This window comes from Cydia fagiglandana, chromosome 6 (assembly GCF_963556715.1).
Source record: "Cydia fagiglandana chromosome 6, ilCydFagi1.1, whole genome shotgun sequence".
In the NCBI taxonomy this organism is placed as follows: domain Eukaryota; kingdom Metazoa; phylum Arthropoda; class Insecta; order Lepidoptera; family Tortricidae; genus Cydia; species Cydia fagiglandana.
In genome coordinates, this window is record NC_085937.1 from 15967819 (window position 1) to 15993432 (window position 25614).

The window sequence follows — 25614 nt, forward strand, 5'->3', positions numbered from 1 at the left end:
CTTCGCACAGATAATGACTTCATCAGGAAGAGTAACCAAGAGGTAAGTCTTATTAGTCTACACTAAAGGCTACAGCCTACTGCGCCGCGCACCTACACCAGTACCTGGTCGAGAGCCCGCACTACGCCACCGACCTCCGCAAGGCACTTAGAGACGCCTTCCTTCGCACAGATAATGACTTTATCAGGAAGAGTAACCAAGAGGTAAGTCTTATTAGTCTACACTAAAGGCTACAGCCTACTGCGCCGCGCACCTACACCAGTACCTGGTCGAGAGCCCGCACTACGCCACCGACCTCCGCAAGGCGCTGAGAGACGCCTTCCTTCGCACAGATAATGACTTCATCAGGAAGAGTAACCAAGAGGTAAGTCTTATTAGTCTACACTAAAGGCTACAGCCTACTGCGCGGCGCACCTACACCAGTACCTGGTCGAGAGCCCGCACTACGCCACCGACCTCCGCAAGGCGCTGAGAGACGCCTTCCTTCGCACAGATAATGACTTCATCAGGAAGAGTAACCAAGAGGTAAGTCTTATTAGTCTACACTAAAGGCTACAGCCTACTGCGCGGCGCACCTACACCAGTACCTGGTCGAGAGCCCGCACTACGCCACCGACCTCCGCAAGGCGCTGAGAGACGCCTTCCTTCGCACAGATAATGACTTCATCAGGAAGAGTAACCAAGAGGTAAGTCTTATTAGTCTACACTAAAGGCTACAGCCTACTGCGCCGCGCACCTACACCAGTACCTGGTCGAGAGCCCGCACTACGCCACCGACCTCCGCAAGGCACTTAGAGACGCCTTCCTTCGCACAGATAATGACTTTATCAGGAAGAGTAACCAAGAGGTAAGTCTTATTAGTCTACACTAAAGGCAACTGCCTACTGATCCGTGCACCTACGCGAGTACCTGGTCGAGAGTCCGCAATAAGCAATCAAGAGGAATGGCTTGGTTATCCACAGCAGCTCAAGTAGAGTAGAGCTCAAGTAGAGTAGACAATGTCAGGGCTATGAAAATAACCTTCGTCGTATACAAAAGGACGTTTATTAGTTATTAGCGGTGACATACGTTCTAATACAATGTAAATGCAGATGTAGTGTAGGGACTCCCGGCCGGAAACAGGCGGGCAGTCGATCGCTTGTTGCGTTCATTCAGCCCAATTCCCTGGATTTGGAGCTACAGGTTATTGTCCCGGCGGCTTTCCCACACTATTCTTCTGGAATCTTCTTGTTTTCCTGTAGAACACAATAATCACATTAGCCTCTTGGGGTTCAATGTCCTAATACTAGTACAAATTACCTCCAATGAAATTTAAATCTTAATGAAATGGAATAGAGTTTCTTTTATTTAGTTTCGTTCGATTTTAAAACAAAACAAATTCAACTCTATTTTCTAATACTGTTGATTCAAATTCGATTGCCAATTTTCCTTGTATGGTGGGCCGCTAGAGGTTAGGTAAATAGTTTATCGCCGATTTATATTGTCTGTAATCTATCTTACGAGGCTAGGCTTCTTAAACAACCTCTCAATAAACCTATTCCTCGTTCTTGTGCACGTGCGTCGCCTGCCATGTATTTATAGACTGACCGTTTCCGAAAACCGAAAAAAAAGTTAGTGGAAGCCACATAATGTCTATAATTTTGTGTAGAGACAAAATTGATCGATCACCGTAGACATCAATATACTTACTTACTACTTACTCCGTTGGCTCAGCGACCCAAAATGAGACTTGGCCTCCGACACAAGACAGCGCCACTTTTCTCGGTCCTGTGCGACCTCTCGCCAATTGCTGACTCGAAGTTCGCGCAGATCCGCCTCCACCATGTCGCACCAGCAATATCTGGGGCGTCCGATAGGACGTCTTCCTGCTGGACGACAATAGAACAATATGGTATAAGATATTAAGATATATTTAATAATGTTTTGTTGGTTTCCCAGCGAGCCTGCGGCGGCAGCACGGCCGTGGTGGTGGTGGTGCGCGGCTGCCAGCTGCACGCGGCGTGGGCGGGCGACTCGCTGGCGCTGCTCGCCAAGCGCATGCGGCTCATGCAGCTGGTGCGCCCGCACAAGCCCAGCCGACAGGTAATATGCTCCTAAGGATACTAATACAAATGAATAATCCAAAATTTGCCACTGCAATTTGAACCTGTACTGTAAGAAATAGAGTTGATTTTGCTTTGTAAAAAAATTGAACGACGCAAAACAAATGCAACTCTGTTGCAATTGGATATGTATTAAATATCATCGGACTGAATAAGTACTATAGGTAGGACCTTGGGCCTTACGAGGATATATTCAATCCAGCCGTCGTAACTAACACGAGCCCGGTAACTGACTGAAGTCCGGTCTACAGGTACCTGAAAAAAAAACCTGATCGACAGTAAACCGATACAAACTTAGCCGACAAGAACTGACACATATATTTAACTCACATTTATAGACGGGATTATCGCGAATTTATTTTATTACCTGGGTTCACTGGTCGTGGTCGCGGCTTTAGTAGTAGTAGTAAAATACTATATTGTACAAAAAGAAACATAAAACATCAAAGAACACACATCATTAGTACAAAGGCTTTATTTACGGCGGTTAATATAAGAACTAACACAGCCCAGGGTAGCTAACTAAAACTACAAAGTTAGTGAAATAGTGGACAGGGAAAACATAACACAAGCCCAGCCACCACTAACAAATAATTGCAACATGCGCCTATTTACAAACAAAGCAATTTCTTAGTAGTTTTTGAACAGCAACTGTTGAGCAAATTCGAAAAATCGAGATATCGTCCAGATTCCTTCCTTATATAAATTACGTTTCATCCAAGGACTCTGTTAGATACTTCTAAGCTCTCATAGCATGTGCAAAATTATGTAGTTTTGAACTAGATACGTAATCCATTAATGGCACAGATTCTGTCTCGCGATGTCGATTTTCGCCTGCCGATTATCTCGCAGCAATATGTTGCTGCTGCAGTTTAGTGCTCTAATAATTCTGCCAGCGGCTTTTAAGTTCAATGCAGTAAAAGTTCCAATTAGAGCGTTTTCACATTGTCCGAATCGATATCGGACATCGGATACAACTACGAGAATCGGAAGTAAAAAGTGCCTGTAATATATATTTTTTTCTTTGTCGGTCCCTCATTAATGAGGATCGTGACCACTTGGTTCTGCATGTGATTTGGCTCCATCGGTCTCGATCTCCCGTAGCCCACATTGCTTGATAGAGTTTGCCTGAGGTGGCCTTAAAATTTTTATAGGTACACCTAACAAATGAAAGCGTTAGTGCAAAAGCGTTAGTCTTGATGCGACAGGGCATTTTCTAGCAGCTGTGTTTCTCCAAAGGTCATTCGATATATAGAACGACCTTTACCTCAAAGACAGGAAACAGTGTGTGGAAACTACAAATTTTATTGGCAGAGATAAAGTTACCCATAGATCCAGCTACAGAACTAACTTATATGGGGTTCCACAGGGCAGTATATTAGGCCCACTGCTGTTCCTGCTGTACATAAATGACCTCCCGAAGGCTATGGGGCATAGTTGTTTACTCTTTGCAGACGATACCACACTACTTGTAAAATGTGACGATGTCAAATCATTTGAGCAAACCATTAATAAAGCAATAATAGACATAGTAAATTGGCTTGACAGTAATAATTTAAATATTAATCTTAGTAAGACAAAAATTGTACAATTCCAAACATATAAAAGTAAGCATATTCCGATGAACATTACCTACCAGGACTCCCCTATAGAGGAAGTAAAGTCAACCGCATTTTTGGGATTGACCATAGATTGCTTTTGCAACTGGAAAGCTCATATTGACAGTTTACGAATTAAATTAGATCGTTTTGTATATGTCTTGCATCGTATTCGTAATGTAGTGTCAGAATCTACAGCTATGACAGCCTATCATGGATATGTTGCGTCACAATTAAGATATTGCATCATTATGTGGGGAAATTCGGTAGACTCAGATATAATTTTTAAGGCCCAAAAGAAATGCATTAGGGCAGCGTGTGGAGCAGACTTCAGAGAGCCCTGTAGACCACTGTTTAAAAGTAAAAAAATATTAACATTACCCGCTCTGTACATACACGAAATCATAGATATAAACTATGGATGAGCGCATGCATACGAATTGCCTGTTGCGAGCTTCATGTCAGCAAAAAAGCGCCATCTGTTACACACTGCGTACAACTACGTGAGCTCGACTCTCGCGATAACTTTGTACGGGCGTACAAGGCTTGTTAAGTTTATTCGCGGTTTATATCAGAGGAGCGTCGAATAAGTTTATGGTTAATCAAAACGATATTTATTGTATTAAAATGGGCGAACTTATCCTTCTAAGTTTCCGTTCTTCTACGTTATTTCGTGATGTCATTATCGTCTCAGGCGGCAATGCAATATTTTAAACATTCGCGCCGTGCGGTGTGCCGCCCTGTGTAAAGGCTCCTCTTCACGTTGGGCCAACGCCAACGCCAACGAGAGACGCATTTATGCGTTAAAAGGAGCAAGTGATATTGCTATCTCATTCTACCGCATGGCTGCGTCCCTCGTTGGCGTTGGCGTTGGCCCAACGTGAAGAGGAGCCTTAAGCCGGCTCTGTCAAGGTCGACAAGTTGGCCGAGCTACTAGCTACAGCAGTACAGTTCGATAAGTACCTCCCGAGCTTTCGCGGGTAAAATGCGGCGAACAACTATTTCTGTCAGTTTCTTGTTTGCAAAACAGGTAGAGTAAAAAAGAAGGAATCTATACAGCAATACAAACTAACTAACTATTTTGGCTCAGTGATCCAAAGAGAATCTTGGCCTCCGAAACGAGAGCGTGCCACCTGTCCACAAACATGATGCAAAAATATAAGTAGGTAATGGAAAGTAATAAATACAGCGATGTGAATTAATCGGTGTTTGAAAATGCGCGCTTTGTTCCTAGCGCTCACCTGTTAAATTTTTTTGAGTTTTACCTACAGTTAATTAAAAACTTATACCTGACAAGAATTAATATACTAGGTACCTAAGTCAACGAATAAAACAATAACAAATACTTGATCTTGTTATTTGAATGTTTTTAATAATTATGTAAAAGAAACGGGAACAAACTCTGTAAGTCAGACAATAGGTACTTTAATTTCGGTAATTATATCCGGTAGGTAATCAACTAATCATATTTAAGTAAATTTACCTATACAAATCACGCATTATGCATTTCTACTTCATAATAACTTCCAAAGAGAAATGACGTCCTTACAAGGTTAATGCATTAGCGCTATGACGTACGAGCGAACATCAGTTGCGCGTGAGAATGAAATAAAATTATCGTTTAAAATTGGTTTTAAGCAATAAATAAACCTAATTGGAAATTACTTACCGATGATATGAGGTCCCATTTTTTTTCTTATACTTCCTATAATGGTTTTTGCACCCTTTTACAACGCAATAAGGCATTTTTGTGTTATGCTGCGTGACAACTTTCTACTGCGCAATTCGCCACACGACTGAGCGCCGGGGTGTGATAAATGCAAATATCACACCCATGTAGCGGCCCCCTTTTTAGTGCTCGTTAGCCGCGTCCTTACGAAGTAATATATATGTCCATGCACGAAATTTGTATTTTCGTTAGGAAAAACCCGTCTTGCTTTAGAACTATCACTATGACATCAAAACGAGGTGCTTATAGGAATAAACTTTTCATGCCGACAACAAATCTTTCTCTACCTAAGAAGAATGTATATGGAATGGCAATACAAATATTTAATTGTTTTACTGATAGTTTTAAGGAACTGCCATTTAATTTATTTAAAAAAAAATTATATACATATTTAATTGAGAATTGCTATTATTCGATCGATGAGTTTTTGGAAAATTGTAATTTGTAAGCATGATAATTTGATAAAGTATTTATTGATTATGAAATTATTTATTTTATATTTATTAGACATGTTACCAAGCAAGACATTAATTATCAATTTCATTTTAAATTATTATTTTTTGACTTTGTGTAAAATTGTGCCATATACTTAGCTTATAAGAATGCATGTATGTACATATAGCCAGAATATAGCTCTTAGGGGTAACATATTGAATATTTGTACGCCATATTATGGTAAAATAAGGAATGCGACTGAAAACTTTGTATACCACCTATTGTACCCTTATTTATGCAAATAAATATTTTTGATTTGATTTGATTTGATTTGAACGATTTTACAGTACATATGGTCCTATTTTCCCGCATTAGTGCGTAAAATAGCATTTTTCGTGCGTATGTCAAAAGCTTAAAGGGCTATATGTACTGTAAAACGTTGTACGATACACGTGCGAATAGGTAATATGCAACTAGTGACGATTTAAAACACTTCCTTCGGTCGTGTTTTAATTTATCACCACTCGTTTCGAATTTCCTCTTTTCTGCATTTGTATCGTAAATAACTATTATAATGTATGTATTTGTGTATGGCAGGACGAAAAGGATCGAATACAAGCGGGCGGCGGCGCCGTCATGTTCTGGGGCACGTGGCGCGTCAACGGACAGCTCGCCGTCTCCAGGGCTATTGGTAACTACTCACTCTAAGGGCCCATTTAGACGATGCGAGACGAGAAGTCGCTTGCGAGTTTCATTACATTGCGCGTTTTGATCGGTCGGTAGAATTGGGCGTAACCAACAGTCCGCAATGTAACTAAAATCGCATGCGAGTTCGCGCGCCGTCTAAATTAGCCCTAATACTGATACACTCTACGCATACCGTAAAACCACCCAACTAAAACCTCCTAAGGCTGGGGCCATACAAATAAAAAATCCAAAATTTGCCACTGAAATAAGAACCTTTAATGCAGGGAATAAAGTACATTTTGTTTTGTTAAAATTGAACGAAACAAAACGATTGCAACTCTATTCCAATTTTAATATGGTTTAAATTTTCATCGAAATGATTAAGTACTATAGGTAGGACGTTGGGCCTTAGGAGGATAGTCGAGTACTACCACTACGGTCCATAAGTTCTATCTGTTAATAACTATCAATACCAATCTTCTTTGTCTGGATTTTTTTTACAGTTGTCCAATTTCAGCGTATCTATCACTCATCAATCAAATTGTGAGACGCAATACACATTAGATAAATAAATTGGACAAGTGGAATACCACCCTTAAGGGGCCCACTGATTAACAGTCCGCCGGACGGTATCGGCCTGTTAGTTGTTCGGAACTGTCAAAATTTTGTTCTAACTGACAGGCCGATGCCGTCCGGCGGACTGTTAATCAGTGGGCCCCTTTAGAGCTGTAACATTAAAATAATAGATACACCTGAACGAATATTATATAAGTTAATTTTGGACCCTGGAGCCCAGAAGGGCTATATATGGGTAGTTTTACGGGAACATCCCATTTAGATTCAAAACTATTTTAAATTATTTATTTATCGTATGGCATTATACTCTGTGTTTTTAAGTAGAGTCTGGCTACTGAAATTTTACATAAATTTTTGGCGGGAAATTCAAAATATCTTCGGCTGGTCACACTTTGTGAAGTAGGAATTATAGTTTTGATACTAGACAATATTTTTGATATTCTGTGCACAAGTAAGGTACCTAAGAAAATAAATTAAATAAACGTTTACGTGCACTCAAAGTCAGCTCACATAATTTCTACCACTATTTAAAGTACAGTCAACGACAAACATATATGTTTACGTTCCAATATTTAGAGTTTATAGATATTTTTCAGAATTTTTAGTTTATCCGTTTCTTCATACACTTGTCCTATTTATGAGATTCAGGCATTAATAAATTCACGTACTTAATCAAAGTAATAGGCAAATGTTAGAACTAGTACTTAAAGTATTAAAATATTTATAGAGCACCAACCTCCTGATTTGTTTACATTTGGTTAGGAGTTGTAAACATTGCAGTTTTTCGTTATACAACGCTACACGTCGACTTCGCACATTGTCGTAATTATTTACGAGCTTAAATAATAGTTTGCGAACCTCACTCGGTATAGAAATTATTAATATTATTTAAAATAAACCCCTTATAAACCGCAATCAATTTGAATGAATGACATAAATTGACAACTGACTTTTAGCTTTTTTTTTAATCATAGACAATTGGTGATACAACAGACTCTATTAACATGCAGATCGTAACATTAAATTAGCATTCCGTAAATAGTCGATAGCGTACAGCGATAGAAATCGCAAAAAAATATACCCTCCCATAGAAAATGGACTACCAGTCAAAATGTATGAATCAGCCAAATTTTTTTTGCCATTTCGGAGTTGGTCCGATAGTAAAAGTTGCTCGGTATAATCCCAAAACCTCCCTGGCAACGGGAATGTAGTTCTTTCTTGGCCACCCTGTATGTACGACAAACATACATGTTATGCATATTATTACAACTGTAATCTTCACGGAAATGAATGATTTTCTAATGTATGATTTAAACATACAAGGAATAAAGATATCAAATTACAAAATTGTAACTGAGACCCACTTGCACCAGTCCACTAACCCGGGGTTAGCCGGTTAAACCTGGAGTTGCCATGGTTACCCATACAATTTGATACTAGGTTAACGGTTTAACCGTTTAACCCCGGGTTAGTGGGATGGTGCAAGTGGATCGTAAAAGCCCAAATATTTATTTTATAACCACTGCGACTACTCGTAACATTTGTCCGTGCCCTGAACAGGTAAATGTACCTATAAAGAGAATTTATTTTTACCCCGTTCCGTTTAAGGTTACGAGTCTGCATGCACGTTTATGCCGAAAATAAAGCGCGCTTTTACAGTTTGAATGTCCTTGTTGCTGCCTAACTCACGTGTTCTTTGTGTTTTGTTTTCGTACAATATTACCCAATACATTTTTTACAATGTAACGTTATAATTATGTTTTGAATTTTTTGTTTATAAACTTTGTAATAAAAAGCTTCTAAAACACGACCGAGATGCGTAATACTTTAAGCTCGTACTAAATAAATAGGTACTGCGTATGATGACAACGATGAGATTATATTTAACTATCGTTATTGCATAGAGCAAGTTAAAATCATTATATTGTACTACTACTTCTTATACCTAACTTATAAGTATTGCGATGGGGCAACTGTTAAGAGCCAACAGGAGTGGTCATTTCTCCATACAAACGTACTCCTCGTTTTCCTCCGTGGTTTTTGAAGCTAGAGCAATGATTTTTTCAACACAGATTAATATTGTCAATATCTGTGTCGGACCGTTTTGCTTTTTTTGATATTTTTGTTTTTTAAGGCGCTAGAGCCCTTCAAAAATGGCCCAAGTGGCCTAATTGACTATGCCGCAATGAGAAGCGTGGCATTCAAAACTGATATCAATTAGCCAAAACAAAACGGTCCGACACAGATAATTTCATAATCATTTAGATTTCCAAATTTGGTTACGATTGGTTAAGTTTTGGAGGAGGAAACAGAGGAGTACGAAACCTCGATTTTTGAGATTTTTACGCAGGATTTTTCGCCTTGTCCTTATCGCACTACTTTTAGGTGCCGCTTCCGTTAGCGAGACGGGTATATTTACCTAAAATATTTAAAACTCAGCTCCTGTTTCGTCTTAAAAGTTTTTTTTTATAAATGGCGCCAGTATAGATTTTACGTGTCTCTAATGATGTTTTATGAGATTTCGATTAAAGGGTCATAAAATTCGATTAAAATTCTCAATGATTTGCGATCACTCGTACTCGTAGGACTGCTAAGTAAAACCTATGATGACGTCATCAGTAAAGTACATACTTCGACCGGACAACTCCATTATATGTGGATTTACATCAGAGAAGGGTCCTTATGGAAAGATCCTTAAAGCACATGAAGCAATGGATCCTTCTCTGTTGGAAAGCCACATAGTATCATTGCAATTTTTATTGAACAGGGGAAAGGCTTTAAAATAATTATAATCTACAATTTTTGGTAAGTTCATACACAGTTAAATAGATAACCTTATTGAACTACAATCTAAGAATAATGTTACCCTTTTTACAAACTTGTCGAATTCTAAGTTAGAAGAGCGGGCACAATAGAAACCGCCTGATAAATGGGTGCAATAAACGCAATATTATCCTCAATAGCTCACCGTCAAAAGAACTATCAACAACGGGCGTTGTTCCGTCGCCCCTGGAATTAGCGACAATATGTCTAGAGCACAGCTCATTGTACCATTAACTTCATGACGGGCTCACCCTATAGTGGTCAAATTAATGTGGTTCATATCGAACGGTGTCGAACTAGCTTTTAATTTTTAGTCATCTCCAAAAATAATTACCAAGCCCCTAATTATGATAAATAGGTCATATACACAGATTTTAAAACACTTGGTTAACACCATCTAACAATTGGTAAGTAATGACTAATGATTTTATCATAAAAGTAAATAGAAAGGAAGGATTAGCTGCCGAGAACCATAGCGCTCATATTTAGACCAAATCTGAGAATACCCTGACGAATGACAGCCCTGCATGCAGCTATTGGAATACATATTGTATTCAGATCATCAGATATTTCAAACAGTCATGGTACAAAATTCACTAGTTTTCCATTAAAAAGTACCTAACTGGCCTGTTACCTATGTATCAAAATTCTACCCCTACACCCTGTAACGTCAATAAAATGTTATGTTGTTAAATTAACGACAACAAGTCTCAAGAACCGCATTATTGCATCATTGACTGCACGTTGTGCATCCCCCGGCTAACGGCATAATGGCTGCCTCGCGTCCGAAATGATCACGATCATTGTGAAAAATGAACCACGACCTACTGCCACACATTAAATATTCAGTACGTTAAGTCATGTTAGGGCTATTCTGGGAAAATTTTACACAACTTACCTGTATGTGATACCTTGCGTCTGCGGCTGTCACTTTCGCACTTACATACTTGTTAGAACGTGACAGGCGTGGTGATAGTCGATAAAAATGCCACCGTGCTCAATCCGCTGGTATGTAATAACAGCCTACAAAACTCCCGGACATGCAGCCTTACTTCTAGTTCGCGCAAATGTATGTAAGTTACTAATGTTATTATGATTTAGAAAATTGCTTCGATATTTAATTTCCCCGCCGCCCTTAGTCGTCCTACCCCGTCGCCCCCCTACCGCGCAGGCGAGGACTCATTTAAGCGGTCGGTCTATAGCACTGAGCATTTTTGAACCCTTTCAAACCGGAGTATATTTATAAGTCAAAGAACTGACTTCCATGACTTAACTGTGCTTGTGTTGTATGGTATCAGAGCAATAATAATAAAACGAGCGATTAACTTCGTTCGCACCCACCGTGTTCCGCCTCTACCCCTTTTTAACGCCTATTGTACGTTTTTTGTCAAGTGTTCATGAACGAGCTTTTAATGTCGGAAAACAGGTTTCTGTGCAATTTGTGGATTTTCTGTGATTCAGCACAATTTCAATAGCTGACAATTAATAAAACATTGCATTGGCGTTGATGTAAAATTTTATGTGATATTCCTTTTATTAGTTTTAAAAAATCACTTTTATGTTCACTATTAAAAGTTTATAAATAATATAATAAAATATGTAATTCAAATCATGAAAATTTGAGTTGGTTTGGTTATCGGTTTTGCGTGTCAAATACTTACCTACAAAGCGTCACTTAAAAATGTGAATAAGAACAGAATACCTATGCAAAAATGAAATATTTTTCTTTTTTTCTGCCTTAATGAAAATTTTGAATGCGTTACCTAATTATTTTATTGCCGTAAACTACACATGCCACCAACATAAGCAATCTACGACAAACGACCAATCGTAGTCACGTCATTATTCCCTATAAACAAATACAAAATAATTGATCATTATTATTCATATTCATATCAAAGCACTTATATTTTCAACCCACGTGCGTGATTTCGAAAACAATAGGGCTGTGCATTATAGTACATTATTGTCGAGGCTCGGAAGTAGCTACTTGCAGGCTGAGGATTCGTTTTAAACGGACGACCTTGGGAGTCCGTTTAATTGAATCCGAAGCCAGCAAGTAGCCTTCCAGCCGAGTCATATACAGGGTGATTCATGAGACGTGAGCAGGACTAATCCTGCACACTCAGTAACTGATAATTGATCGATCTCCGTCGTATTTAGGTAAAACAACTACACTTTTTCCTATTTTTCAACTTTTTGGTGAGGGCAAATTTAATTCTCTACAATCATGGTCACCCTACAAGACCTAATTAATAAACATAAAACCTCTTTTACGAAGGAAATAAAATGTCAAACCTTAGTGAGATACGAGTTTTCAAAAGTAACCAGACCGTGATGACAGTGATGACATTGAATTTGACACAGAATATCTGTAGTTTAGTATTCTAATTTTAGGGCGACCATGCATGTCGTAAATAAATTGAAATTTTTTTTTTCAACACTAGTAGAAAATTAACGTCAATCTCACTAATACTGATACGAAACAGTTGCTTATAATTTACAAAATGCGCAGTGTTAGTCCTGCTCACGTCTCCTGAATCACCCTGTATAGTGCTTTTCTCAAAAATGGTGCAAGAAACATAAATATCATAGAAACATTTTACAAAAGCAACGTTCTTACGTATATATTTTCATAAAAAGCCCTTGCCGCCTTTTTATTTTTTAATAAAAAAATAGAAGTGTATTTTTCTGCCGAAAATACGCCAACCTATTTGAGACAGCTAAATAGTCGCGGTACTAATCATCTGTTTGGCTGTTTAATGGGCCTGTGCCTTCATTTGATATGGCCATTTGAACTTTTAAAAAGTTTGGAACTCGACAAATAATGGAATTTGTATGCAACATTGCAGTCCCAAAATCGAGACTGCAATGTTTTTAACTTTTTAATTTTTGACTGACCATAAACTCCGCGCTTCGCGACCTATTTTTTAGACGGCAAAGTCGACTTTGCCGTCCATTTTTGAGAAAAATTAGAAGTTGATTGGTGCGCGCGCCGGGCGCCGTCCAGCCGTGTGCGACCCTCCTGTCTTGCCCTATTCACCGCTACCACGATGCACCGCTATTAAGCACCACAATATACCATTTCCTTAGCACTGCAAAATTATATCTTATCTGAATGTAAGAAGGCACGTTTTTGAAGAGAATCGGAACTGGACATACGATGTTTGTGTTTTAACTGCTGACGTATCGATCACTCGGACATCGTGCACTTAACACTTGTAGGGGTAGGAATTGACGATTTTATTCACACTCGGAAAGAAGTGTGTTTTCCCGCTTAGTCTTGGTGAGGTCTTAAAGGTGTCTTATTTTAAAAAATCGCATTAATTTCATGAAATCTTTAAAAAATCAAGCAAGATATCGACACAGATTAACTTGAGTTGTGCGTTATTTAATTTCTTATGTATAAAAATGACATACTCAATTGTATTAAACATCCTCTCTCGATCATTGTCTGAATGTACTAATGCTAATTCTGTCAAAGATACTGACGCAGAAAGTAATAAAGTGATCCCGAACAGTATTAGACACTTTACTCCAAATTGATCTCGAATTGTTAGGAAACTTCCACCTTCCACCTAAGGGCAGGCGTAATCTAGCTAAGTGGGAGATAAAAATGGTGTGGACATTTTTCTCGGTCGCGACGTCCGAGCTTTCTCCACGTATCGCAGACTACTCATCGATTTCGCGTTCCACGGCAGATTAAGTTCGGAAACGTTTGCATGGGCCCCCTTAGGTAGGGTTACCAAACGACTGGATTTTCCTGGAATTTGGTCTCATGTTACTGTTGGACACGCGAAGACTGTATTTCCAAGACTTTTGATTAATTCATGACATATACCAACGACGTACCGACTGGAGATTTATACAGATGGTCTGTTGCAGGCATAAATTATGTATGAACATAGAGTTTTTTTGCAGGTGAATAATTATAGGGTCTTTTTATTTTGTTATGTATTTAGTATATATTTTCTTATGGCAAGCAGTGGGAGCAGTTTGCAGACTTAGGTACCCAAAGTTGAAACTATACCTAATCTAAGTAATTTTCATACAGAACACTAAAATTAGGGATTTTTCCCAAGTTTCTTAATCCTTTGTTGGTAACCCTAGCGTTAAAGCGGCTGAAAGTTATCCGGGGTGCTTCACGCAAGATTAGTTTACTATGGCCTCCACGTAGAATTAATTGCGATTGCTCAGACATATTGGATTCGGAATGTTTGACTAATGACTTGTTGACGCTTAATAAACTTAGGAATTTTCGGATAATACTTTAAAATTAAAAAAAAAAAATACATCGACCCACTAAAGACGGCCTTAAGCTTTTAACAGACGGCAGTAATGAGTAATGAACATGCTAGGTGTAAAGAAATGGGTATATTTTTAAATTTTATACACGGTGTAACATGAGTAAACCGAATAATTTTAACAGCGTATTCCTGATCATATTTAGAGACAAAAATGTCCTATAAACTTTTTTGATTTTCGCCTAGTTTCAGAGATATTATTAATTTAAAAAAAACATGTTTTTATTGTTACATAGTGTAAAAGGCCTTCTTGATGGTGATGTTGCTGCTATGGGACGTAGTCTAAATATCCTTATTGATAGATGTCAAAAAGTGACAAGTAACACTGTAAAAAGTAGGTTCTACGAAAAAAAATTTTTTAAATCAATTTTCTAGTGACAAGTTTGCCAATAACATTTATTTTTTATGTACAAATACACTCAAAAAATTGAAAAAACAAAACAAAAAAAAAATTTTTTTTTGGCAAAATTGACCTAAACTCATATTACATTTTTTACTTCTTTTGACCTCAGAAATGCGTGGTTAAAATTATTCGGTTTACTCATGTTACACCGTGTATTCTTTAACTTTCATATCCGAACCTAAAAACACAACTTCACTTCGATTTGTAGCAAAACTCATTACCCTTTCTACGTTCTCTTAAGTCTCGTGACCTTAGTCACGCTATTTAAGTTTTAATCTTCGAGTGGACTATATAACTATATGTATAATTGTATACTATACACTCTTTGTACGTACCAAGTTCATTACAATAGAAGGTCAAACAAATATGGGCTCTCATTCAAAGTAATCATATTACGAAAGAGTACGACAGCTGCAGTTTCTTTGTTAGTGCCGTAGACCAGCGGTCGGCAACATTTTAGCAGCCAAGGGCCACATAGCAGTTAACGAAGTTGACGCGGGCCGCACTTTGTTAATATTTATGACTTTTTCATACATTGTCATTTGTCGATATTACATACAAAATAGTCAGAGGGAGGCTCGCGGGCCGCAAGTGAGAGGTTTACTTCGGGCCGCTGATTGCCGACCGCTGCCGTAGACAAATATGGGCAGCCTCAAAACTTGCAAGGAGCGAGGAGTGTTGCCAGAACAATTCTTAAAGTCTCTAAGCTGACCCTGAAAATAAAATAAATTATCCTTCGAAAATACAGTTGTACAGATGGACTTAAATCCATTCAATTTTATACATCAATCATATTGTGTTGAAAAACGGCAGAATTTCATTAAAATTTTAACTACGACGAACAAAGTTTTAGCTAATAAATCCTTACAAAATGTCATACTTTCTACATACTAAGAAAAACAATAAAGATCTAAAATAGAAAAAGCTGAGGTTTTGTAAATTGATCCTTCATTTTTGTGTTTCTCTATTCAATCAAGGCTCATAATCTTGTAGATCAACAAATTTTTCAGTAGAGCTGGCAACGCTAGGAAGTAGGAACGAGTGTGGGTCAACTTTCTCAGACATATAAAGTTAAAGAAAGAGGGCATTTTTTGAGTCCACGTCTATGAGAAGCAATGTGTCTGCGAGCAGAGTAAATCCAGATGATTTCAAGAACACTAACTGCTTCACTAATTTATCGCTAAGTTTACGATCTTTAAAATATAATGTCTTGCAAGCTTGGCCGCAACTTTTACGTCTGCATATATTTTATAATTATGCACAAACATCCCGTAGTAACTATTAAACTGGTCGGTCGAATCATTCTAGGTGTTATTATTATGCAGGGAAAACATTTTGCCCAGTGGGTCACGTAATGATGAACCGTATAGCTGCCTCAGATTGCTATCAATCCTTCAAGAAGCAATCCGTTTTTTCCTGTTTCATCAGCCACATCTGTTGCGTGTTCTATCTGTGATTTCGGGCTTCTACTTCATAGTGATTTTGCCCACATGTTGCTCTGCAGCTGTAGAAATTACCAACCCAAACAAGGCATTATTGTTAAAGTTTTTGTTCCTTTTTTATCTAGTGTACAAAAATTCATAAATACCTTTTGTCTCGCAGGCGACGCCATGTACAAACCCTACGTGACCGCACGACCAGAGCTCGCGACCGTGGACCTAGACGGAGATGAAGACTTCGTCGTCGTGGCCTGCGACGGGCTGTGGGACTTCGTCAGCGAAGACGAGGTCGCGCTCGCCGTGTACAGACAGCTGGCCGCAGATCCAGGTTAGTGAACAAGACAGTGACCTTGGCAGGCTTCCTTCGATTGTTTAAAGCGTGCAAATTTAACTACGGCAGGTGATCGCTCGCCGAATCAAAACACGATTGCCTTACGTCCTGCATTGTGTATTTGTGTCAGTTTGGATCCTTCGTGCCAATCGTGCCATATGTAAGGTAGAAAGTTTCTGAGTAAGTAACTCAAAGGGTTCGCATCCGTAATTTTCGTTAAACTAAAAAAATACGTGTAAGTACCTTGTCATAAGTCGAGTCGTCTCACGCCAGGATGATTAAATCCTTTTGAAGCGTAATTTAGGTATTCCATCGACTACAATGTCATGTTGTCTGTTCATCTGTAATTAAACAAACATGCGCATATGTGTATGACAGTGTTTATAATTTTATTTGTATCCTTTACCGAAAACGAAAAGCGTGAAAATTGTTTTAACACAATTTTACGGTCGTTATAATGCGAATCACATAACTTAAATCTATTGTGCGGCGAATGAATCACCGCTCGACCCCCATTCTTCGCGATAGGTAGTTGGGAAACGAAGGGAAGTCGGTGTCTACTAAATTGCATTTGCTGGCCTTGAATCAATGTATGAGTCGCCACAACTGTGGTTACTGTTTTATAAATAGTTTGCAAAATAAGGTAAACTGAAAATAATTTTAGTAGCCCGACAATCACATTACATTCTGTGAAATTAATGATTTGTTATTACAACTATGCGGTAAACACGCAACGCTATGTTTACACAATAATAATTACAATATTTGTGTACAACGTGCGACAGAATTGGCCTTATAACACGATTTGGCGATCGACATTGATTGGCACGCCGCGCCGCTCAAGTACGTCGTTTGTTATGTGCAAGGCGGGTCATATGATTCTAACGTTAGAGTGTTTGCTTAAAATCTGAGTGCTCTTACGCAAAACACAACCAGTTTAAAAGACCCCTGACTGATACACACTCCCTTTAAAATCTCCTAACTAAAGTGACGTTGCGAAGAGTCGGAAGGTCTTCTTATATTTGTAAATACAGTAGCACTGGTGCCCTCGAGTCTACTCTAAAGTGCCTTTAATGGATCGCTACGCCCTGGGCGATAAGAGCTTTCATCTTGTTCGACAAAATTTTTCTTGTTTTGTAAATGTTAGCTCGTTTTGTTGCGGGTCCCCACCAAAAAAGGGTTACGTTGAAATGCCTCGATGACGGAAGCATTCGTGAGGGGTCGCGTTTTTATGAGTTTTTAAAAAGTGCTTCGTTAGATTAGTGGAATCAAACAAAAAGTACTCCCCCTGCCTAAATTGAGCAATGTAAGTCGGATAATTATAATAAAGGCCGTGTATAATATTATCCCGCTTGTTGACACATCGTATAATAGGGATCGTGTATTGGCTTTGGCGCCCCTTCCATAGTGTCCATCAGCATTATGACAGTTTGACGTTTGGACCGAGAGGAGATCTGTGATTTATGTCCCGCACATTACCAGATCAGGTTACTGTCAATTAGCTAATGTGATAGCAAAATCAACATGACGAGATTTACGCTCCATTCATGTTGTCACGCAGCACTGGCTACAGTTTTAAAAAACAATGAACACCTGTACGTTTGCGCCGGTTTATTCAGGGTACAGGTTTCTTTGTTTCAATAGGTCTTGCGAAAAAAGCCTAAGGAGAACAATAAAACTGTACTTTATGTTCCGTAACGAGATTGCAGCGGTGCCTAGATTTCAGCCGGGCTGCGGCGCCTGACCGCAGCCCCACAATATTGTGTAGTAATTGCGTCGGAAGTGGGGAAGTGGAGAAATTGGATACTTTGTTTTCGCTTCGCCCCCTGTCGCAGCCCTCGGCCCGTGCCCTCGCGCCGAAGCCTTTCTAATTATTAGCTTTGTGCACTCTTTGTAAACGCAATATCGTGGAGATTGGTGATGGATTAGCTCTCAACGAATGGAGCAACTAACAACTCGGATAGACTATTATTAGCAAATAGTTTCCGTTGTTTTGCAGGCTTTGGGGCATGCAGACTCATTTTGTAAAGGAAAACTGCGTGTCTACTTATAAATGTGTTTTATAGAACTGCCGAGTCCGAACGTTGACCTGGTTTAATTCGACACTCCCCGCTTAATTTAATAATTCCAGTGGATTCTAAATCCCTACATCGCCTTTAGTTTTCCACTTGGCTGGCAGTCCGCGCCTGTCCGTCCCGTGGATTATGCGATTTAGCCGTTTAAACTGTCGTCCGTGAGTCCGTATTCAAACGGGGGAGGACAGCTGTCACTAATTCGCCGGGGGCTAGCTGAACTTACCACGTCCGGTGCACTCGAATTCACTCGTATTGTTTAACTACAGAGACTCAATTCTGTCAACTCAAATCTCTTGTTAAAATTGTCGAATCGTTCAGGATTACGTTGCCGCCGTGGCCTTTCCTCGCATGTCACCATTCCATTTGAATATTCGGATATTTCCCTTAGTACTGTTTGATGTTTAGATATCAAAAGGATTGTTGGGTTGTTATGCGTTCAGCCTACTATCCAATTTGGTTTGAATATCCATTCATCTGTATAAATTAGATAAATTATAAGGGTGACTATTGATCTTTCCATTTTGTGTTCCGTAGGCGTCGGATTTGGAGCAGCTGTTATTACATGGAATGATTGGTGGCTGCGATAAGTTACATCAGCATGCATTGATGTCAAATTGCGTTCAGATAGCGACTCCCACTGGTGTGGCATTCCACGCTAGCACGGGCCGGGAGCGCGGGCCGGCCGGCGCGCCGATCGCTGTGATAACATTGTGCGCGATAGATCGATAAACGATAATTCACGCGCACGCGCATCCCACTAAATGTCATTGTTAACCCGATACTATTAATCTGATGACATATCACAACACATCACAACAATATCAGATTACCTCTCAATCCTCACTTCCGTCGTAAAATACGTGAATTCCGCGCTCATTTCAAATGGGGGACGCTTGTTGGCACCAAACTAAGTGCCATTCTTGACCTTGACACTGTTGGAAACATACGCGGTATCTGCCAGCTTTCATTCACGGGTTAACGAGCTACGTTATGAATACAATAATAGAAACATTCGGAACAATCATTCAGATCCACTGCCTACATCTTCCGATTGCATAGCTTTTATGCCTGATTGTCGCTACAACATTTGACTATATTTGAATACAATGCGTGTTATAATGCCTTGCTCAGTCGGTGCAATTTTTTGACGAATTGATGCAGAACTACTAGACTAATGTTATTTATTACCAATTGGACGAGTAGATTGTGTAATTATGCGATGAAGCGCAATGAACATTGCTAGTAATTATGTCGTTTATTTTAAACTGGGAACAGCGTGCCTTCTGGGTTAACGTATAATGAGTTTAATTGCCAGTTTTACAATTACTCTTAGCTTACGGCGTAGGCTGGCGCGTAAAATTGTTTGGCGATTACAAAAATTTAAACGTTTGCTCGTTTAAAGAAAAGTTTGTACAGATTAATGAGGGTGGGGCTCTAGTTGTTCAACAAGCCGTGGACTATTCCGAGCTCATTAGCATCTACAAATTCTGCAGCATGCACGAGAGAGTACGTAGAGCCCTTTCTTCTGCCATGCAGTTGGTAGATAATTAGCTTTACAACGTTTTCGTTAGTGTCCTAAGTTAGAGTATACCTAGTGTTTATATAAATTGTGGCAAAAATCATCATCATTGTTGCGTTTTTTAACACATCATTAAATAATTATGTGCGTTCTTAAGCTTTAAGGTCTCCGTATTCATATTAAAAAGCGTACGGCATAATTTAGTAATTTCTACATGACATTACCAAAAATTCCTCGCAGGTCAGTGCAGAGCGGCGTGAATTTTAATTGAGAAACATTTTACGTTCTCGCGTTCAAGTTTGTGAAATTTAATGAATACTAAGGAATAATTCTTAGATCGTAATCAGCACAGTCACGTGATTGCGGTTGTCGAAAGTAACCTGCGTACATGATTTGTTTCCTATGAAAGTGTACGCGGACGGAGTCGCGCTCCACATGACATGTCGGGCGCGGAGGCGGCGCGCGGGCGGTGCTAGATGAATTTGCATTGTAAACAGGCGGAGCGGCGCAAACGAAATCATTTGCAACGTCTCGCATCCATTACACTCCCATTGTCTTAATCATTCGCCTATCGTACCGTCTGTCACACAATTAAGACTCATTCATTGAGGTTAACTTGTCACCAATTCGCGGCTTAAAAAGATCAGGAGAATTAATTAAACAGCCTCAACCCACTCTGTTTACAAAACGATCCGTTTCTGTAGTGATTATATTTCCAGTCGAGTGGTCTCGCGGCTGTCGCGAGGGGTGCACTGTAATAAAAGAATGTGTAGAGCCGTAGAGGCGGGAGGGCGCTCGTTACCGCGGCCCTCTCGCTTTGACATCATTACATTTATTGTCCCACCCCTATCTCGAGCCGCAAAACCACCGACGCTATATAAAGCCGTATTCTTCCGCCTTAGAACTGACGTACTGTTTTAAACCTCAAATTTAGATCACCCTTATCGAAATTTGTCATCTCTTTTCTGGCACGGTTGTTCCTTATTCAAATTGGAGTTAGTCAACTTAAGATTGTTAAAAGTTCAGTTGCTGGGCTGTTCTTTTGTTAAAGTTAGCCGTGCCCCGCGGCAATAATTCTCCTATTCTGAGATATTCTGTTATAATTTTTTTACTCAGAAGTTCTTTACGCGTTATGAGAGTGATATACTTGCGGAAGGAAGAATCGAGCAACTTATGCTCCGCATATTGTGTTGTAAATACGCTTTCAGCGTTATGTGTGTTTGTAATTTGTTTCGAAACGCCATTTATTTTGCGGTGACTAACGTTTTTTAATGACTAAGCCATACTGAAATAACTTTAAGCGCATATACGAGTAAGTATTAGGTAGTAAGTGGGCATGGTATCATCAGTACTTTATGGTGATGACCCATCACTGACCTTGATATATTAAATACTAGCTGTATATACCTGCGGCTCTGCGTGCGTTGTATTCTATCTGGATCATTTTATTGCTTTTACGTACCTACTCTCTCAAAGACTTACTACCTGCTCGCCTGTTTCCGAGTACTGGTTATACATGCTCATTGAATCAGACTGACTTAATTTGTTCACCTTTGCATACACCTATATCAACTAAGATGATATATACATAATGCAGTCTTATCTCAGGTCTTCGATACTCTAAGTGCTACACTAGGCGACAAACGCGCCGATGACGTGCCCGTACTTACGTAGTGCATATTTTTATGCGTTAGTCTGGTTGGCTCCGGTCCAGCATTCCCGCACATTCACGGTTCCGGGCCACGTGGGCGTCCGCTGTTCTGCAGCGTAACGTCAACATGACGGATGCTCTTCTAGCCTTCTAAATTATTTCTCATATCGGTTTGCACCGAACTGTTTGTCTAAGTGCAAATAGTAGAGTTAATGTCGGCGGCCGATCGTAAGGCAGATCGTAATGTTCCTGTGTAATGTTTTGACGATAGTCACATTAAACCAATATATAGGTAGGATAGGTTCGTTAGGTTGCTTCATATGCCCAAAGGGCAAACTGCGCAGAAATAGGAGCCCCGCGTAGCGGGTCTCCGTCGACTCAGAGAATGAGTCAAAGATTTTCACGTTTCACGATATGCCTAGGAATTTCACGATATGCCTGATCTTACGATCGGCCACCGACATTAACACCGTCAAATTTTAATGGATGTTCCCTAAGGCCTAAAATGACTCTACTTGGCTTACTTTCCCAACTAGTATGTTCAGTTACTCCTTAATCGCACGATGAAACGTTAAAAACTATTTGATGAAATTGGTATACGAGTATGAGACGTTAATATTTTAAAAATCGTTAAAAGCTCTTTAAAAAGTAGTTATCCTTGGTGTTTCTATTTGGCTTTTGTTGTAATAGTTATTTGTTTTACAAGGGGTCAAAGTTGTTGTATAACCGCTTGTGCTAATATTGATACCCGAGCAAGCGACAGATTCCAAATTGGATCGAAAGATGGAATCTTGAGCGTTGCGAGGGTTTCAAAGCACGAGGGTTAAACAAAATTTTTTCCACGAGTGAAACACAACATTTTCACCACACCAACCTGAAGCAAATATTAAATGTAAAATATTAAACAAAATAAAACCAAATCAAATCCAAATGAATGTTATTACATATTTATCATCCAAAATCATCATTTAAAAGTCAATTCTACCAGCAAACATAAGAAAACAACTCATAATTTGCATTTGATTACTTTGCCTCACATGTGACTAAAATGTAACTTTGCTTCTCAGTTTTTGAAGTGTAAAGTAAGCCTTTCCGAGCTGGTGTGGTGAAAAATAAAAATTAAATTGTTTATAGGAAACTAGCCTATTATTACTGTCATAAATGCATAGTGCAACACCAAATACATAATAAGATATATTGGACAAACAAAGTGACATTGACTGTAATGTAATGTCGCATACTTTGTCGCTTACTCTCTCGGATATTTATAACTTGCTCCAAGACATATGTTAAAGCAAATATATGGCCTGCAAATGACGTGTCTCTCATTGAAATAACTAATTTTACGAATATAGTTACGAATTATTTAACTCTGGATACTTTACTTTTAATATTTCTGTTTTTTAAATTATTGTAATGCAGTTGACTCGGAGTGTATGTCGGCTATAGATACATAAAAATCGGATAAGTGCAAGTCAGACTCTCCCACCGAGGGCTCTGTACTTTTTAGTATTTGTTGTTATAGTGGGAACAGAAATACATCATCTGTGAGAATTTCACGGTTCATGAGATACAGCCTGGTGACAGACAGACGGACAGTCAAACAGACAGTGGAGTCTTAATAATAGGAATGAGAAGAAGGAAGGAAGGCAGGAAGGAGGAAGGAAAGAAGAAGGAGGAAAGGAAGGAGGTCTAAAAAGGAACTTGGGGCTTTTACCAATTTGCCAGAAGTTTCTAAAAGAACCCCTTAGGTAGAGTTAGACCAAGAAAAGTCAACAGCGATTTTGATAGCCAATGCAGTGCAAGTGTTATTTATACGTCATAATTTCATAGAAGTTTGACTTTTAAAATAGCACCTGCATTGCGTGGGCAAAACCTCTGCAGACTTTTCTTGGCCTAACTTTAGTAAATTTTGAGTCATTTAAATTTACATGAACACTTCGTTACGGCCAGCGTAACGGGAACTAACTACACTTGCTTCGGCTAGTTCGCTCAAATTATCGCTCGCATGATCCCCTAATACATTTCCAAAGCGGGCTGTGGTCGTGTAAGCCCCTTCGGTATAAATAATTCATCGCGATCAGATAGGACCAGTGTCATTCCAACTCCATGCATCTATTTGCTCCTTGGAACAAACCAGTAAAAGAGCCCTCGCCGTTTATGCACATTTATTGATCTTGAGGTCTTATTGAACTGGTTATTCTAAGTAAATGACGCATTAGCGCTCGCGCAGCCGATCAGAATGAGGGCTAAGGCACGCGCCGCGGACCTGCGACCTGCCTTATGGGCTCCTATCCTACCCAAGCTGGTGTCAGGTGGTTTGACCCCAATGTTTGCTTTATCTATGATGTATTGTTCTGCCTCTTCCATCAATATTGATATTGAAATTTCGGAGTGAGCTGTTATGTTATCAATATGGAATGACGAATGACCTTTGGATTACAGTTTTAAAACTTCCCTACGTAAAGTTGATAGTGATAGTTGTTCTCATTAGGTAATATGCCATGGCAGACCTGGGGGTGCCTCATGCCAGCTATAGTTTCTACTAGAGATGCAACGGACAGTTGTTTGGCCGGATACCGGATATCCGGCCTGGACACTGGCCGAATATCCGGTATCCGGCCGCCGGACACAAGAAAAGAAGTGAAATATACCTACATTTCGGTTTTTCAGGTGCGCTTTCTGCAGGTTTGACCTGTTACCTAGTAAACGTTCGCGCGGACTCATTTCTAGGTTCGAAATGAGTGCGCGTGCAAGTCAGTGGAATGATTAAATTGTTTTAAAATAATAAACAAGTACGATTATGACCGTGTCTGTTTCTTAAATCCAATTTGTTTACTCTGATATCAAGCAATGTTACTAACCGGATATCCGGTGCATCTCTAGTTTCTACTTTGGCCCATGACATTATCCTACATGCACACAAATGACAAACCTAGTCCCGTTTTAGTTTGGTAATGTCTGGCTTATTGATATAGGTACGACACATATGTATATGGTATTGAAACATCTGTATTAGGGATTGCAATCCGGTCCGGCGGATCCGGTAATCCGGCCGGATCCGGCACATTTTTCATGATACCGGATCCGGCAAAATTCACCGGATCCGGTCCCGGATCCGGTAAAGTGAAATAAAGCGCTAAAATATAAAATAACAGCTTAAAACACTGCTAAAATTTAAAAGTTCTCGCCAGTATTCGAATTTTCTCGCTCGCAAACAGCAACACGACAACTTGTTTGTTAGTTGACGCCAGTCTTCTAGCCGACGAAATATGTGTCGTGAGATTTCCGTGCACCGTAAGTACTGGATTGGTTTATATTCAATTTATTGTTTTGTTACATTGTAATTTAATGTACATGTTCTTTCGTTTTATTTTGTACTTATAATAAGTGTTACCTGCATTTAAAATATAATGAATAAATATTTATAAAATTAAATAGAGAAATATATGTTGACTTTTGACGACTTGTCTGACCTAGCCAGTGGGTAGTGATCCTGCCTGTGGAGCCGCGATCCTGGGTTTTCGAATCCCGGTAAGGACAATTATTTGTGTGATGAGCACAGATATTTGTTCCTGAGTCATGGTTGCTTTCTATGTATTTAATTTTAAGTATTTGTATATTATATATCGTTGTCTGAGTACCAACAACACAAGCTTTCTTGAGCTTACCGTGGGGCTTAGTCAATTTGTGTAAAAATGTCCTATAATATTTATTTATTATTATTATGTACACTGTTAAAAATATTCAGGGAATTTTACATAATTTTAGGGCAACTTTCGTTGCCCTAACTTTTCTGTATTTTTACATAATTATGTAATTTTACAAGGCGTATGTAATTTTACATATCGACCTGATTTCATTATTATGTAATTTTACATTTATGTAATTTTACATAATCAAACAAATTGACGGTTATGTAAAATTACATTTATGTAATTT

General features: G+C 39.2%; 1 protein-coding gene across 1 annotated transcript in view; it reads left to right on the forward strand.

Moving 5' to 3' along the window:
* LOC134665515 (uncharacterized) overlaps positions 1–25614 on the forward strand; it is a 130056-nt gene that overhangs the window by 23987 nt on the left and 80455 nt on the right. The window contains exons 5-7 of the mRNA XM_063522490.1: positions 1939–2082; positions 6462–6555; positions 16260–16424. Coding sequence (XP_063378560.1) covers positions 1939–2082; positions 6462–6555; positions 16260–16424 — 403 coding nt within the window. The remainder of the gene's footprint in view (positions 1–1938; positions 2083–6461; positions 6556–16259; positions 16425–25614) is intronic.